Raw genomic sequence first — 17,500 nt, 5'->3', positions numbered from 1 at the left:
ATTATGAAAAAAAGAGCCATGGCAGGATTAACTGTAACATGTTGAATTCCATGTTTTGCGACTCCTATCGATCCTTGAACCTGTCCCTGGGGTGGTATTCGTATACTCTTATCCTTCACCCCTTCATTGTTTCACACATGTTGACAGTTACCTTTACACATATACAGTAATTGTACACACCTTATTTTTTGTGTGATAAATATAAGAAAAATTAATAAGTAGATGTAAAACAAAATCGAAGTGTTGTACATACTCGATAGTTTGTGAAAATATGGGGGAAATTAGTGGAAATCTAGAAAATATATAGAGGAGTTGAGGAAAACTAAAAGTAAAGTGAACTTGAAAAGGTGAGCAAATATACGAGATAGACTTTAATCTGTGCAGTTTAGAAGACAGGCATTAGAAATCTGGCAGCTTGTCCACATCAACTAGATTTGAATTGGTATCTTCGATAGATGAATAGACAGATTGACTTCTCTTTCATATGGTTATATGCCAGGTTAGGGATATTTCTACTAATAGTACCATGCAACCCATTACTCTCTGCCACATGGTCCGCTGCCTAGCGGGCACACCTATCCATGCCGGGAAAGACTTCAGGAGTAAACCTCGAAGGAGAAAATCAGGAGTTGATGTCCCGTAGATTTTTCGTTGTTGTATACCAACATCGTTCCGGCAGCTCCTGCAACAGCGTTGGTACCAGACTGTAACATCCTTGCTGTTCCTTTGGGTCCTTCAGTGGCGTGGAGAAAGAAGGGTCCTACATCCTGAGCGACTGGTGGTCATATCAACTCGCCGTGGCTTGCGCCATGGAAGGGCACTCCAGCCTCGCCAACTCGACATCGACCGTCGGAAACCATCAATAGTAAAACGTTTTAGCGCACGGAATGCATATTTTGAATTGTAAATTTAGAAAAAGAATTGTTTGGGAGGGGCGTTGCTAGGTTTTGCCCTAGCATGGACAGAATACAATCCTCAGAGCTATGAAGCTCAGCATCCAACAGCTTCTAGGTGAAGGAAGGGTGAAATATTTTTCCTCGGCGTACTGATGGCCCATGAAAAAAAAAAAAATAAAGTCCAAGTGCTATTTTTTTTTTTTTTTTTTGTCTCAGTGGAATTTACGATTTAAAGGATTGAAGACTGTAAGTCTTACAGTTTTTCAACTGAAATTTTCACCAGAAATAGGAAACTTGTCCATCAATATGACGGACAAAGTCTTATTAATCTAGAATTATTTTACGAGAGTTTATAGTCAGTAAAGTGCCAATAGCGGCTCATAAAACAGTAGTGGGGCTACGAATGATTATTACGAGCGCTCATAACTCTGATATTGAATGATATGAACGCGAATAAAGAGCACTGAAATATCAAATTTCATAAAAAGCATTGTCCATCATAGGCTAGACATATGAATTGAATCTGTTTCTTGAAATGTTGAAATTCCAACTGCTTCAAATGCTTGTCCATACCAACAAAGTTTGATTGCAATGTTTACACACAACAAAAGAACTTGTTAGTCATTGCAGACTGCAAATTGTTCGCAGCTTATAATCTTACTGAAACGTTTGCATTTTTCAAACATTGTTAAAGGCTTGAAGTTTTGCAAAATGTTAACTGGCGAAATATACTGTCCGAATATCAATCGTCACGATGTGCGTTAGTGAGAAGGTAGTTGCTTAGGCAGTTAGTGATGATTCGATTTAAAGTCACGAACTCGCCCTATCAGGAGGCTACGACGTTGACCATTATAGAGAACTTTGTAGCTTGGAATCTAATGAACGTGCCCTTGGTCCAACTCACTGGCGGCAGGATTCGAACAGCCATCATCTCGACCTCCGCCCCAGGTAACGACTCTCTAACCCGCTGGCCAGCGAGCGTCTAATACAAAGAAAGATGAATACTTAAGGATGAGAATTAAAAGACAAGAACATTTCATGGTAACTTGCTTTTAGCCAAACTCAAAGTAGATGAAATAGAAACTAATTTGAGTATCAAGTTCTGACTCTGAAATACTTTTTTCTATGTGAAATATTTATAAGGGATAAAAAAGACAGGCCAATTAAGCTTCTTTAACTCATTGCGGTTGCTGGCAGACAGAGATTACATTAACTTATAACGAGTTACAGTGATAAACAATACCAATAGGAGACCTTTCGGTCCATAATGGGGCCATTTACAACCTTCATCATCATCAATTGGAGGCATACGCCAGGGAGCGCGTTACTTCACTCACACGCGGGCGCCAGTCTCCACGGTCTCTCCGAGGAGCAAGCTTCCATGCAGACACCCTTTCTTCCTTCCTTCCCACTCCAAACATCTCTCGACAGGCTCAATCAAATTGCCCCTCCAGCCATGGATTTTGTGGTCGTCCCCTTCTTCGTCTCCTCCATCGAGTGTTGTCTTTTGTGGAGACAACGCTGAATAGGATCAACATCAGGGAAATGTGCCACATGCTCATAGAGCCGGAATTGATGTTCATGAATTATGCTGAAGGTAACTGGCCTAAACCGAGTCTCATAGTATTTTCTCTGGGTTGGTACACCTGAAACATATCGATGTAGACAGTCTGATACATTCTTTTTTTTTCCGAAGCAGACCATCTCGTACAAAGTTTCTTCACCATTTCCCATTCTGGATGGAGACAAACAAGAAATGTTTAACTTTGTTGGCAGACTGTATGCAGACATTTCATGAAATTTCCTACTGTAGAAAGCCCTTTTCAGCGTCGATCTTATTTCCATTCAGGAAACATTATTATTATAGGTGATACTAACGATTTGGTGTAACATCGCGAATTCACTTCTATCAGGTGGCTAAGACGGTGCCCCCCCCCCCAAAAAAAAAAAAATGTAGAATGAAATTTAATGAACCATGCCATTGGTCCAACTCACTTGTGGCAGAGGTCGTCAAATCAACCTCCGCCGCAGGTAGCGCCGCTCTAACCCGCTCGGTCAGCGAGCATCCAACATTAGAGTAAAAACATAAAGAAAATTGGATGCAACATGGACAGAAGACACTGTAGCAGAATTCTTTGTCCCATCGCAGAAGGATATATATATATATATATATATATATATATATATATATATATACATATATATATATATATATATATATATATATATATGTATATATATACATATATGCATATTCATAATATATATGTATATATATGTAGACAAACCACTGGGAAAATGAAAGAGATGAGACCGAGCGCTTTCGTCTATTCAGACATTGAAAATGAAAATGTCTGAATAGACGAAAGCGCTTGGTCTCATCTCTTTCATTTTCCCAGTGGTTTGTCTGCATACTAGTATCACGCGTTCAAGTGATTTCTGCTGCATGTGTATATATATATATACACACATATATATACACATATATGCATACATATATATATATGAACATATATACAGTATATATATATATATATATATATATATTTACACATATATACAGTATATATGCATATATGTATATATATATATATATATATATATATATATATATATATATATATATATACATATATAGTATATATGCATGCACACATAAATGGGTACTTAGTAAACTTTTTTTTCCTTTTTTCCAGGTCCTCTGCCGAGAGGAAGAACACCCCAATGACCTCGGAAGGAAGAGCCAGTCCCACTCGCCCCTCTCCCTTTTCGTCCCCCCTCGCCTCTCCTCTCTCCTCTCCCTTCACTTCGCATGGAGGTCCCTCCCTCGTCATGGGAGGCTCTCAGAACCAATCCACCGGCGAGCTGGCCGAGCAGCTTCTCCCGCTCGAGAAGCTCGGAATGCTTCTCCTCGACCCGGCCTTCCACAACCTCACCAACATCACCAACGGCTCGAGCCAGCTCTCCCCCTTCAACTTCTCCTACGAGAAGGCCTACGACATACTCTTCGACAGCGACACGGGGTATTTGGACAACAGCACCGAGATCGTGTTTATCATGTGTTATGTGTGCCTCGTCTTTGTGGGCGTGGTGGGTAACCTGATGGTGGGGTGGGTCATCTGGCGCAAGAAGGCCATGCGCACACCAAGGAACCTGTACATCATCAACTTGACTGTCTCAGACTTGAGCATGTGTTTGGTGTGTATGCCATTTACTTTGGTCAGCCTCCTCTACAAGGACTGGGCCCTTGGGGGCTTCATCTGCAAGCTCATCCCGGTGCTCCAATGCACCAACATCCTCGTGTCCACGGCCACGATCGTGGCTATAGCCGCCGACAGATACGTCACTATCGTCCGTGTGGGTCGATCCGACCGTAACAGGTTCCACGTGGCCGCTTCGGTGACGGCCATCTGGACGGCGTCCATCCTCTTTACGCTCCCGCTGTACTTCTATTACCTGGTGGAACAGGTGACCTTAGTGGACATTCTTCTTTACACGCGCTGCGTCGAGCTGTGGCCTTCCCGTATCGTGAAGGACATATGGACCATCATGCTCTTGGTGACCCATTACGTCATCCCTATGGTCGTACTGAGCGTCGTCCATGCCAAGATCAGACGCTACCTCGAATGTCACATGATGTCTCAACACGACGCGAGACGCGCCCAGCGGGAGATCGAGAGGAACCGCAAGACGACCATTTTGTTATCCACCATCGCCATCGCCTTTGCCGTCAGCTGGCTCCCCTGGCATGTGGTCAACCTCATGGCGGACTTCCATTACTCTGGGTTCCACAACCCGAGGTATCTTTATACCGTCTTCGGAGCCTGCCACATTATCGCCATGAGCTCGGCCTGCACGAACCCCATCCTCTACGGCTGGCACAACACGAATCTTCGGAGAGAGCTTCTGGACTTCCTTCCTAGGTTCATGAAGAAGCTGGGCTGGGCCTTCCCGGAGTCTTGGCGAGCGGCCGGGGAGTCTCCGACTCGCCCAGCTGAAAGCGTCACGCTCTTGGTGTTCCAAACCAATCAGACCAATACCATCCAGACCGTGCCCCACTCGCCAAAGAACACCACTCGAAACAGCATCAACCTAAAAGAGAATTCCTAGCACCAGTCGGAGTGCCCGGGGGGGCAAACAAGTCAAGTTCCAGGTAAGATCGTGTGCACCATTTCTCTTGATCTGATTCATACGACTCATCCCGTGTTTGGAGACACTTTCAACATGTTTCTGTCAGTCTCTGATAAGTGTTGTTGGTCTAACACTCATTCCTACAACTGTATAAGATTTTTACTATGTTTATTGGAGTACTTTATCCTCTGTTACTTATCCAGAGGCTATGAAGATTTCTCTTCTTCCTTAAAAAAAATCATCTATTTCGGGTCATTATAGAAAAGTCTTCCATTTTGAGGTTCCTCCTTATACTCAGCAAGTCCCTCTCTCTCTCTCTCTCTCTCTCTCTCTCTCTCTCTCTCTCTCACACACACACACACACACACACACACACACACACACACACACACACACACACACACACACACACACACACACACACACACACACACACACACACACACACACACACACACACAGAACCAGCTGATAACGTATGGGTTCGAGGACTGTGACCCTGTTAGAAAGAGTCTGACTCTACAGCTGGCACGACGGATTCTTTTTGTCTCCGTCATCGTTGTTCGTTTCTCGCCTTCCATCAGACTGCCAGGGATTTTCCTCTGCTGAGTGTTATGTGGTGGTAAACAGAAGAAAGTTAATAAATAGGTTTAGCAGCCAAACTTTACACTGGTTCCTCTCAGATGAATAAGATAGTTTGGCGACATTCAGAATTAACGTAAGAAGCCTCTCTCGCAGTTGACAAAACATCTTAAGCTGCTAGCGAGAATAGATAATATGATAACGAAAACGTACGAGTGAGAGGCATTTTTATCGTCGCCTTTGCCTAATGTTCTTGTGGTAACCAGAGACAGGCCTCTACTTTTTGTTAACCCATTCCTCCACCTTCCTCCCTCCCTCCCTCCCTCACTCCCTTATCTTTTCTCTCTCCTTTTCCTCTTCCACTATCTCTCTCTCTCTCTCTCTCTCCCTCTCTCTCTCTCTCTCTCTCTCTCTCTCTCTCTCTCTCTCTCTCTCTCTCTCTCTCTCTCTCTCTCTCTCTCTCTCTCTCTGTCTCTCTCTGTCTCCCTCTCTCTCTCTCTCTCTCTCTCTCTCTCTCTCTCTCTCTCTCTCTCTCTCTCTCTCTCTCTCTCTCTATCTCTCTCTCTCTCTCTCTCTCTCTCTCTCTCTATCTCTCTCTCTCTCTCTCTCTCTCTCTCTCTCTCTCTCTCTCTCTCTCTCTCTCTCTCTCTCTCTCTCTCTGTGTGTCTCCCTCTGTCTCTCTCTGTCTCTGTCTCTCTCTCTGTCTCTCTCTGTCTCTCTCTCTGTCTCTTTCTGTCTCTCTCTCTGTCTCCCTCTCTCCCCCTCTCTCTTCCTCTCTCTCTCCCTCCCTCTCTCCCTCTCTCTCTCTCTCTCTCTCTCTCTCTCTCTCTCTCTCTCTCTCTCTCTCTCTCTCTCTCTCTCTCTCTCTCTCTCTCTCTCTCTCTCTCGTTCTTTATATCTTGCATCGTCTTGAGGAGCTCTAAACTTTTGTTTTGCCGAACATGGTGATAAACTGCTTAGTATAAGTGACTGACAACAATCGCATTAAGACTTAAGTATTTTGTTTTTCCGTCGCACCTGTAATCTTCAGCTGCAAACCGCAGAGTTTGATGATCTGGTTCTCAATATAGCGGAATAATTGGTTCATTGAAAAAGCTGGTGACCTTTAGTGCAGGCATTTTGCAGCCGAGTGATGTATGTAGATTAATTCAGTTTATCCTCACCAGCAAAACTGGCAAGTTATGTAGTCATCAGTTTATGCCCGTCTATTTGCTTGTTTGTTTGTTTGTCCGCCTACAAAACATCCCGAAAATTTACAATCAACTTTTGATTTAATGCTCTGCAAAGAGTACCTCCACTGACCATTAAAATATTACCAGAGTTGACACCAAAGATGGACAAGACCTTTATTAAACGTACAAAGTTTCGCTTGTTGAAGCTTTTTCAAGCACATAGACGCAGAGCATAACCTCTAAATTATTTTTACCTTTCGAAATGGATGAAGAAAAAAGACTAGGACATATCATCCCTCATTCATTCCGAGATATGTAGATAACTTATTATTATTATATATATTCTTTAATCTGCGTCTTTGTACATTTGATTAATATTCTATCCTCATTCATTCCGATATATGTAGATAACTTATCTTTTTTTTTAAATCTGCGTTTTTATACATTTGATAAATATTCTATCCTCACATATTGCCTACTCCGACCATTTTGTCGCCAATTGTCATTTTAAATCATCAAAATATTCATTAGACTTTGAGACGGACTTTAGTCCACGCACGGGTCAAATGTTTATTTAAATATTTAATCTTTGTTTTCTTACATTATAAGACAGATATTTTGTTTGTTTGTAATGTCCACAAACTCAATAGCCTGAAAATTACCCAACATCTGACAAAAATATCCTTGATGATGCTTCTGTACTGAAAAATTAAGCCACGGTATTTGCCATGTTTGTCTGAAAATGACATTCTGCCGTTAAAGTTTTTGTGAAACTGTTCATGTGGAGTTAAGAGCTCTCTGAATACTGTCTACTATGACCTGTACTCTCCACATATGTCGTGCATAGCTCATTTCACACGTATCGACTTTTCGCCGTACGCCGTCCACGACACGACGTCGTGCTCTCAATTAAACATTGTCTGTGGACGCTTTCACACGTCACGACCACAACCACGTGTGAAAGATTCCATAGACACCCATGGTTTTTTAAGAGCACGACGTCGTGTCGTGCACAGCACACGGCGAAAAATCGATGTGTGTGAAAGGAGTCTATGGTGTCGATTCTACCTCGTGAATATAAATAGAATGCCAATTGAAAGCGATCACCTGTGACTGTTTCAGAGGGCAGAAACTACATTGGCCTCAGCTGTCAGCTGGCTTAAGCTGATTAGGCTTTCCCTGTGTCTGCACACACAAATAAGTCAACGAATGAATGAATAGGCAAATAATAAATCAGTAAGCAGATAATGCGTGAAAATATGAGCGAATAAGTAAGTTTATAAAGAATAGGCATATAGATAAATTGATGAACAAAGAAGTAAATAGATAAACAAATAAATAAGTACATAGATAAAAACAAAAAATATGAATAGTAAATCAACAAATATAAACAATGAATAAAACAAATCTAAAACAATTGGATAAATAAACAAGTACTTGAATAATACATAAACAAATAAATGAGTAAATAATAAACAAAAAACACTTAATTGATTAATTAACAAATTAATGCATGGACAGATAAGTCAAATGAATATAAAACAAATGAATAGATTAATGAATACATGAATAAGTAGATAAAGTAATAAATAGATCAATAAATGAATTAATACATAAATTAATAAGTAAACAAATACATAGGTACATAAATGAATAAACAATAAATGAATTAACAAATGGATAAACAAGCAATTAATAGATAAATGAATAGATAAGGGAATAGATAAGTGAGTATATAGATAAACAAATGAATAAATGAATAAATAAATAAACATTAAACAGATAGATAAGAAATTGAACAAAGATTTCAAGTGTCATCTGAAACTGTTGACATAGAGTGGAATTAGGAGTAATGGAGTCTCAAGCGAAAGGTAAAAGGACCTCGATGCTTGCTTGTTGGTTTGCACAGAGTAAGCCCTCGGTCTTCTTCTTAGTGGCTCTTGATGACCATCACTAGCAATAGCCTGCACAGCAGACAAGGCAATTCCCTCAAATTTGGCTACCACTAACAACCTCCTCTCTCTCTCTCTCTCTCTCTCTCTCTCTCTCTCTCTCTCTCTCTCTCTCTCTCTCTCTCTCTCTCTCTCTCTCTCTCTCTCTCTCTCTCTCTCTCTCTCTCTCTCTCTCTCTCTCTCTCTCTGTCTCTCTCTCTCTCTCTCTCTCTATCTGTCTGTCTCTCTCTGTCTGTCTCTCTCTCTCTGTCTGTCTGTCTGTCTCTCTCTCTGTCTTTCACTCTGTCTCTGTCTGTCTGTCTGTCTGTCTGTCTGTCTGTTTCTCTCTTTCTCTCTCTCTCTCTCTCTCTCTCTCTCTCTCTCTCTCTCTCTCTCTCTCTCTCTCTCTCTCTCTCTCTCTCTCTCTCTCTCTCTCTCTCTCTCTCTCTCTCTCTCTTTCTGTCTCTCTCTTCCTGTGACTACAATTCCTTGTGTTGCTCTTTCTTTTCTTTCTCGGCGATTAACCTTTTCGTTCCCATGAGGCTCCTTCATCTGAGTAGAATAGTTTGTTTTCCACCAGAAGCATTTGTCCTCGTCATGTCTCTGTCGTAAAGAGGTCAAGCGATGTCATTTGAGCCTTTATGGCACGGTGACCTCCGCCTCCCCCCCTAAGACGAACGATGGCGTAGTAGGCATTAACGTCAATATAAGATGTAGAGTACGTCTTCGTATTGAGACAGTTAACATAATAGCACAAGAATAGAGGAGACTACAAGAGATCCTAAGTCCCACACTATGCAGTTCCATGTCCCCTTACCACCTGTCTTCCATGTCTATATATTTATATCATCTTCCCTTAAAACAATCAATTGTTTCAGCGCTCACTATATACTATTCTATTCTATTCTATTCTATTCTATTCCTTTACCAGTTCTTGTCTATTTCCTTCTTAAATCTACATTTGTTCATCGTAGTGATAAGGTTAACCGAAATGGAGGTTAGCTCCGTTGGCATGATATCATGCCCTCAGCTGAGCAAGACCATCTGGCATCTGTGAAATAACCCACTCTGGCTGAACCGAAAGTCCGCTTTAACAATATGAATCCCACCCCCACCCCCTTTTTCACTTCAACTCCAGAGAAACCTTTGTAATCATCTGAGAACTTGAGGCCGAAGTCTGGTAGGTTCCGGACCGTAGCAAGGTTGAGGTCTGGGCGGGTGATAGCCTCGCAAACCTTAAGAAAAAAACAAACAAGCAAACAAACAAATAAATAAATAAATAAATAAATGAATAAATGAATAAATAAATAAATAAACAAAACAATAAATAGATAAATATGTATATATAAAATAATAATAAAGACCAAATATACGAGTATATATATATATATATAGATATATATATATATATATGTATATATATATATATATATATTGAAATAATCATTGACCCTATTGTTACATAGTAACCCAACGCCCACCCTTCCCAACTACTGTTCTTAGATTTGCTCGTGTGTTTGTATTTTTCATTTTTATACGCATTCATTAATGACCAATTAATTGATATATTCGTTTATATATTCATTCATATATTTATTCATCCATTCATTTATATATTAACTTATTTACTTATTTATTTGTTTATTTATATATCTTTCATTTCTTTATTAATTTAACTTATTTATTATTTATTAAGTTATTAATCTAACTTGTTTATTTTTAATTTGTTTATTAATTTAATTGTTTTATTTGCTTATTTATTCATTTTGGTCATTTACTTGTTCATTTATTTATTTACTTATTTATTTGTTTATGTATTTAAACATCTATTTATTTTGCTTTTTATTTTCATATGTTTTTATTATGAAATTAATCTATTATTTATTCAATTATGTAATTATAATTTATTGTTTAATAATCCTTTATTTCTTTGTTTTTATATATTTATTTTATATTTACTGATGCATTTGCGCGTTTCTTCAATTGCTTTCTTCATGTGCTTAATTACTTCTTTGTTTCTATTCATCTATTACGCAATGATGATTTATCTAATTATGTATTTTCTACTTATTTTTAATTACTATCTATTCATTTGTTTGTATATTTACTTGCCTGCTTTGTCATTGAATTATGTTTTTTGTGTACTTGTTTACTCACAAGCCTACCTCATTATGAACAGAAAATCCTTTTGTCGGCATCTTTTGTCATTATAATTTTGATTGACTGATTTGGTTTTACGTCACAACCCCCCCCCCCAGCTTTCCCATCAGTAGGCAGGACGGTAGCCCTTATAGAGGACTTTGTAGTGTGTAATCTAATAAACCATTCCCTTGGTTCAACTTCGCCGGTGACAGGGTTCGAGCAACCTCCCCCACGACCTTCGCCCTAAATAATGACGCCCTAACTTGCTTGACCAGCGAGCTTCATTTGTCACCATAGCACATTTTAACCACCTCTGCTAAATTGGAGATAGAGGGAGATACGTTGAGGTGATGGTGAACGGTAGTTGGTGGAGGAGTGGTAATGGCCGGTGGTGGTGGTCGGTGACGGATGGTAGTGGGAGCATAGGAATGATAACGCATGCGGTGGGTGATGACCTGTAATTGAAAAATGGCCGGGACAGGAGAGGAGTAGGGTGTCGGGAGAGGGATGCAAATCGTTGTTGGCAGGCGATGACCCCACTTTACGTAATGAATGTGGGACAGAGCCACAGCTAATTTGAATATTTTCCAAATACGCAATTAAGTAATGGATGTGATGTCTTAGCAACCATGCAGTGAGCACTGAGACAATTGGTTGTTTAAAGAGAAGATGAGATCATGTTATGGAGACGGGTGACTGGTGGTAAAGGATATGGAACTGTGTAGTGTAGGCTTTAAGGTCTCTTGCAGCCTCCTCCATTCTTATATTTTCATGTTCCTATGCCCAGGGCAAAATGTTGAGATCTTTAGGTACAGCTTGGTTTATCCCTATTGCTACGCAGAGTTTCCCGGCAGTAAATAAAGTTGCCTGTCCACGATTAAAGATAAGAGTAGGTGAGCGAAAATTGCTATTCATAACAGACATTTAATCTTTTTGCCACGGAAGATTCTCTGTCAACCTGAGTAAAACTGTCGGGCGGTAGCTAGAATAGAATTGTATATATATATATATATATATGCAAAAGTAGACCACTTGGAAAAAAGAAACTAACGAAGCAGATGTAATATACGAAAGCGCTCTGCTTCGTTAGTTTCTTTTTCCAAGTGGTCTACTTTGCATAAGTGAACACACGTACCCGTGTTCTTATTAGCATATATATATATATATATATGAAGGTGGAAAAAGAAGTCACGGGTCTAGTTCCGAGTTACTGAGTTTATTCCTGACCGGTTTCGCTCTATGCTTCATCAACTTGTCATAATGTACCAACATACATATATAATATATATATATATATGCATATATATATTCATATATATGTATATAATATTTATATATATATACATATATATATTATATATATATACATATATATAATATATATATATATATATATATATATATATAATGTGTGTGTGTGTGTGTGTGTGTGTGTGTGTGTGCGTGTGTGTGTGTGTGTGTGTGTATCTGAATGAATCACCAGTGACGGTGTAGTCAATCAAATAATTCCGACTACACCGTCACTGGTGATTCTATTCAGGTATAACAACGACGAAAGTCCATCAAGGAAACGTACCAGCTTAACCACGAGCCACGAGTGGCGTTAGTTCCCTGTAAAAACTAAATACGGACGGCAGTTAGCAGTCGACTTAATTCCTCGGGAGTAAGATTAATTCCCAGGTTAGAGAATTTTAGACACCCGATAGCTTAGTCGGTGGAACGTCAGCTTCGCGTTCTCGCAAGCCTAGGTTTGAATCCAGGGACGACTGTCGGAATTATACATATATATATATATATATATATATATATATATATATATATATAGAGGGAGAGAGAGAGAGAAAGAGAGAGAGAGCAGGAGGTGATAGAATGTGTCTACATGTGTATTTACCTAATTGTAATGCACTGGAAAAGAGAAACGTTCGTTGGGTTACGCCTCCTCTTCTCCAATTGATCATACCTAGCCTCCAACTTTATGTTCAGTTCCAACCTAATCCATGTACTTGATTTCTAGTTATCATATTTAGATTTTAATTCATGTATTGTTGGAGCTTGGGTAATATCACATTCTAAAACATTCCAAGTGTTTATGCATCTTTATGGAAACTTTTATTTTTTACATTCTTGAGACATGTGATCTTTCTTAATTCGTTCCCACGACCTCTTAAAGACTCCCATTCTCAATCAAGAGATCTCTGCCAATGCAGTCTATCCCCTTTAGTGACCTGATTACTGTAATCATATCACCTCTTTCTCTTCGAGTTTTCAAAGTTGGCAAACCCAATGGTTTTAATCTCTCCTCATATGGTTTATCTGCCAGGCTGAAGACCACTTTTGTTGATGTCCATTGTATTCTCTCGATCTTGCTTGTACCTTCCAATATGTCACTGACATAGACAAGAAACATCATTGGCGCAGGCACTGAACTCTGTGGGGTTCCGCTTGTTACTGCTGTCCATATTGACATTTTGTTCTTTGCTACTGTCCTCATATATCTTTCTTTCAAAAAATCCTTCACCCATGCAATTTTCCTCTCAGTCCTCCAACATGATCTAATTTCCATATAGGTCGGTTGTGAGGTACTTTATCGAAAGCCTTCTCTAGGCCGAGGTACACACAGTCCAGCCACCCATCTCTCTCTCATTTGCAGCGCATCAATCACTCTCGAGTAAAAGCTCAAAAGGTTCGACACACACGACCTTCCAGATCTGAAGCCAAACTGACTTTCTGTCAGAATGTTTTTCTCTTCAAGGACATTTGGTCCATCGATCCTTTGTAATTCTTTCACATAATTTCACTATTGTGATGGTCAGTGATACAGGCCTATAGTTTAGTGGAGTCTCCTTACATCCACCTTTGTGAATTGGTACCACGTTTGCCCTTTTCCAATCAAGCGGCACTATACCTTCTTTCAACGAACAAATAATAAGACTGTGAATCTTGTTCGCTAGGTGTTCCCTACATTCTTTGTCTATCCAGTTTGAGAGCACCTCAGGTCTTGGAGTATTTGTCACACCCAGTAATTCCAAAAGCTGCAGCTTTTTCCCTCACTTTTACATTTATATCTTCTACACCTGAATCTTTACTCCCCTCGTATGTGTATGTCTATGTGTGTTTGCGATCGTGCGTGTGTATGTGATTATATGTTTGCGTGTGTGTATATATATATATATAATGTGTGTGTGTGTGTATGTGTGTGTGTGTGTGTGTGTGTGTGTGTGTGTGTGTGTGGGTGTGGGTGGGTGGGTGGGTGTGCATAAATGAGTAAGCCAATGTGAATTCAACTCTTTGCTGAGTGGAAAGTATCCCCTGATCTTTGTAAAATCGCCGAGCGAGAAATAGAAATGTAAAAATCGATTCTGAAGTAGCTGTTGCAAATGTTAATTGAGAATGGGTTGATATTATTTTCGGCCACGAGATAATATCAACTGATTAAAAGTCAAGGCATTAGTTCGGAGTTGGTTCTAGCCTCACGAGGGTAGACAAACACTTAAATTCATAGCTGTATAAAATCTTCTACTGAGGAAAAAGAAATAAAAAAGAAGCCGGACATACCCTTCAATCACGCCCATGAAGTTTGTAGAATTCAGTTATTTCCTGTTTCAACAATGGGTACTTATATCTACTGTATATACTTATAAAATTCTGACCATCTTGTTTGTTATCTTGCTTGGTTGAAACCGTCACCCAGCCAAATCAGAAGAAGAGATATGACGTCACGACTGAGGACCAGCCAATCAGAAGAAGAGATATGACGTCACGACTGAGGACCAGCAAATCAGAAGAAGAGATATGACGTCACGACTTAGGACCAGCCAATCAGAAGAAGAGATCATAAGAAGAGATATAACGTCACGACTGAGGACCAGCCAATCAGAAGAAGAGACATGACGTTACAACATCCGCTCTGTGGGTCCCAAGGAACCCCAGCGCTGAGCGCGAGACGATACAACTGCTAATTTTCCAATTTCCCAATTTTTGAATTTCCAATTCTCCGATTACATATTTTCTGACCATTGATATTTAAAATTTTCATATTCAGTACTCAGAAGTTTAGCCAACTCCTAAATTAGCTTCCATAGGGCATAATGAGTTTATTGAAATATCACGAACCGTATAAATCATATGATGCATAGTGTTCCAAGCAACGACGATATGACGTCACAATCTTCTAATTCCAAGATTGAAAATTGTTTAATCTGAAGGAGACAATATTCCGTTTGCAAGAATTCAGTTTCCAGTTCAATCACCGTTTACCATGACCATTCATAAGTCTAAAGGACAGAATTTTCAGAAAGTTTTAGTTTAGAGTTCTAGACAAACATGTATTCCAGCATGGACAATTATATGTTGTGCTGAGTAGAGTTAAGCAAAAGGAAAATATCAAAGTGTTTTTAGATCATTCAAATTGTACAAAGAATGTTGTAAACATAAGAGCATTGCCTTAATAAAGATTTTATTGACCATTTTATTAACAACGTATCATTTAAGATTTTATTTGACCCAACGGGTCACGGGTGGTCTAGTACTGTATAAAGCTGTTTCAGGCAAACACGCTGATACCATCCGCTTTCCACATTGTAGGGGGCAAGGGTAATGTAGATGGACAGACGAGATAACACCTACACATTTCCATCAATGCCAGCGCGGCTGCAGACCCAATGAATCTGAGCCGAATACATTCACTCACTGCTGCATGTTCCGTGAGGACAGATCTACACACTTTGATTACCTTGATATGCATACGTACCTATGATACACAGAACACAAACGCTAACACATACGCACATCTAATCTCATCTTGTACTAACATACAAAATAACACCCGCGCGCGCGCGAATTATAGCGGAGTTCCATATAATTGTACATTTTTTCTATTATGCAAAATTATAATTGATATAAAACAGTAAGACATTTCCTCCTAGGAACCCCTAACTCCAACCAAAGCCTTGACCTTTTCCTAGTGTGTGGTAGGATTTCACTCCTACAATCCCCAATCCTCATCTTTTCTTCCTTCTTATCTATCTATTTATAGTTTCTCTTTTTTATACCATTAGTAGACCAAGACAAGTAAAGGGGCTTATTTCACTGATCTTATATAGTCCTTCCTCGCTCATTTTCTCTTTGAAGATAGACATAAGACATTTTTTCTCCAATATTCCGTTAGCAGCCCCTCCTTTTTTGACATGTATATATGTGCAAGTACACACTCGCGCGTGCGCGTGTATATATATACATATATATACATATATATATATATATATATATATACATATATATATATATATATATGTATATATATATATATATGTATATATATATATATATATATATATATATATATATATATATATATATACATGTATATATATATGTGTATGTATATGTATATATATATAGCCTATATATATGTATATATATATATATACATATATATATGTATATATGTATACATACATATTCATGTACTGTATGTGTATAGTCAAAAGCAAAAGATATGATCCATTCAGATTTTCATGGTACAAAAAAAAATCTATTTCCCTTACTATTTTTATTATCAATTCAAGAAAATTACCCAACTGTTGGCTAAATTCTAGATAGAGAAATATATCACGTATTCGACAAAAAAAATAATGTTGGTGTGGGAATTGTAGCGTGGATTAAAAGTTTTGCTCGTGACTGTATATATATATATATATATATATATATAATGATTATAGATATATATATATATATGTATATATATATATATATAACATCAAGGTCACCTCATGCCATAGAAAACCCACTCATAGTGGTAGGTATCTATAAATTTTGAGCAACTATCCAGATAAAATTAAAATCAGTGCTGCCACGGGTTTCCTGGGCCCTAATCATCATAAAAGGAAAAATTGAGCTTTAAACTAAAGAACGTAGATTTACTCACTTTATTCGTTTACTTATACATATTTTGTGCCAGTATGCTATCTGTGCTCACCACTGAACCCAGGAAATACACGAAAGCGCCTGGCAATTTCGTGTTTCCTAATCCCAAGTGGTCACCAGCATTTAATTGGATCATGTGCCTGTTCTGTGAATTATCTGCCTATACTTTTACATTTGTGTGCATATTCAAATGTATATGCGTATGAATATCTATACAGATATGTATATATATATATATATATATATATATATATATATATATATATATATATATATATATATATATATAGAGAGAGAGAGAGAGAGAGAGTAGGTCTGTGTGTATGTAGATATGATTTATATGTACTGTATATATGAATTTTATATATGTATGTACATTTCAAACATATATGTAGGATTGTGCATATATTTATGTGTGATACATATCCTTGAATGTACGTTCACTACAACATATGTTTTCATAATCTATTTGTGTATATAAAAAGACACAAAGAAATTAGTGAAAAAACAAACAAACGGAGCCGTCTTAAATCACGAAAACAACATCATATTTCAATTCCTCTTATAAAGCCTTTGACTCAAACCTCATGTACGTTTTTTATGTTTTAAAAATCTATTTTCAAAGCAGAAGTTTGGTCGCGTCTTTTAAGCCCACCCTTCCCTTTAGTCCTCATGAGGGAGCACTGATCTGCTCAGAAAGGTAGAAGGATGAAACGGCTCC

The 17,500-nt window shown here is 38.6% G+C and overlaps 1 protein-coding gene across 1 annotated transcript in view; it reads left to right on the top strand.

The window, feature by feature from the left end:
- The window catches only part of LOC143026483 (neuropeptide Y receptor type 2-like), a 198,565-nt gene that overhangs the window by 119,172 nt on the left and 61,893 nt on the right, over positions 1 to 17,500 (top strand). Inside the window, exon 3 of the mRNA XM_076186943.1 lies at positions 3,593 to 5,049. Within this exon, the coding sequence (XP_076043058.1) occupies positions 3,621 to 5,006 (1,386 nt within the window). The 5' untranslated portion in view covers positions 3,593 to 3,620 and the 3' untranslated portion in view covers positions 5,007 to 5,049. The remainder of the gene's footprint in view (positions 1 to 3,592; positions 5,050 to 17,500) is intronic.

Source organism: Oratosquilla oratoria, chromosome 6, assembly GCF_046742065.1.
Source record: "Oratosquilla oratoria isolate Oo_2021 chromosome 6, ASM4674206v1, whole genome shotgun sequence".
In the NCBI taxonomy this organism is placed as follows: domain Eukaryota; kingdom Metazoa; phylum Arthropoda; class Malacostraca; order Stomatopoda; family Squillidae; genus Oratosquilla; species Oratosquilla oratoria.
The sequence above is the reverse complement of the archived record's forward strand: the minus strand, read 5'-3'. Positions and strand labels throughout refer to the sequence as shown.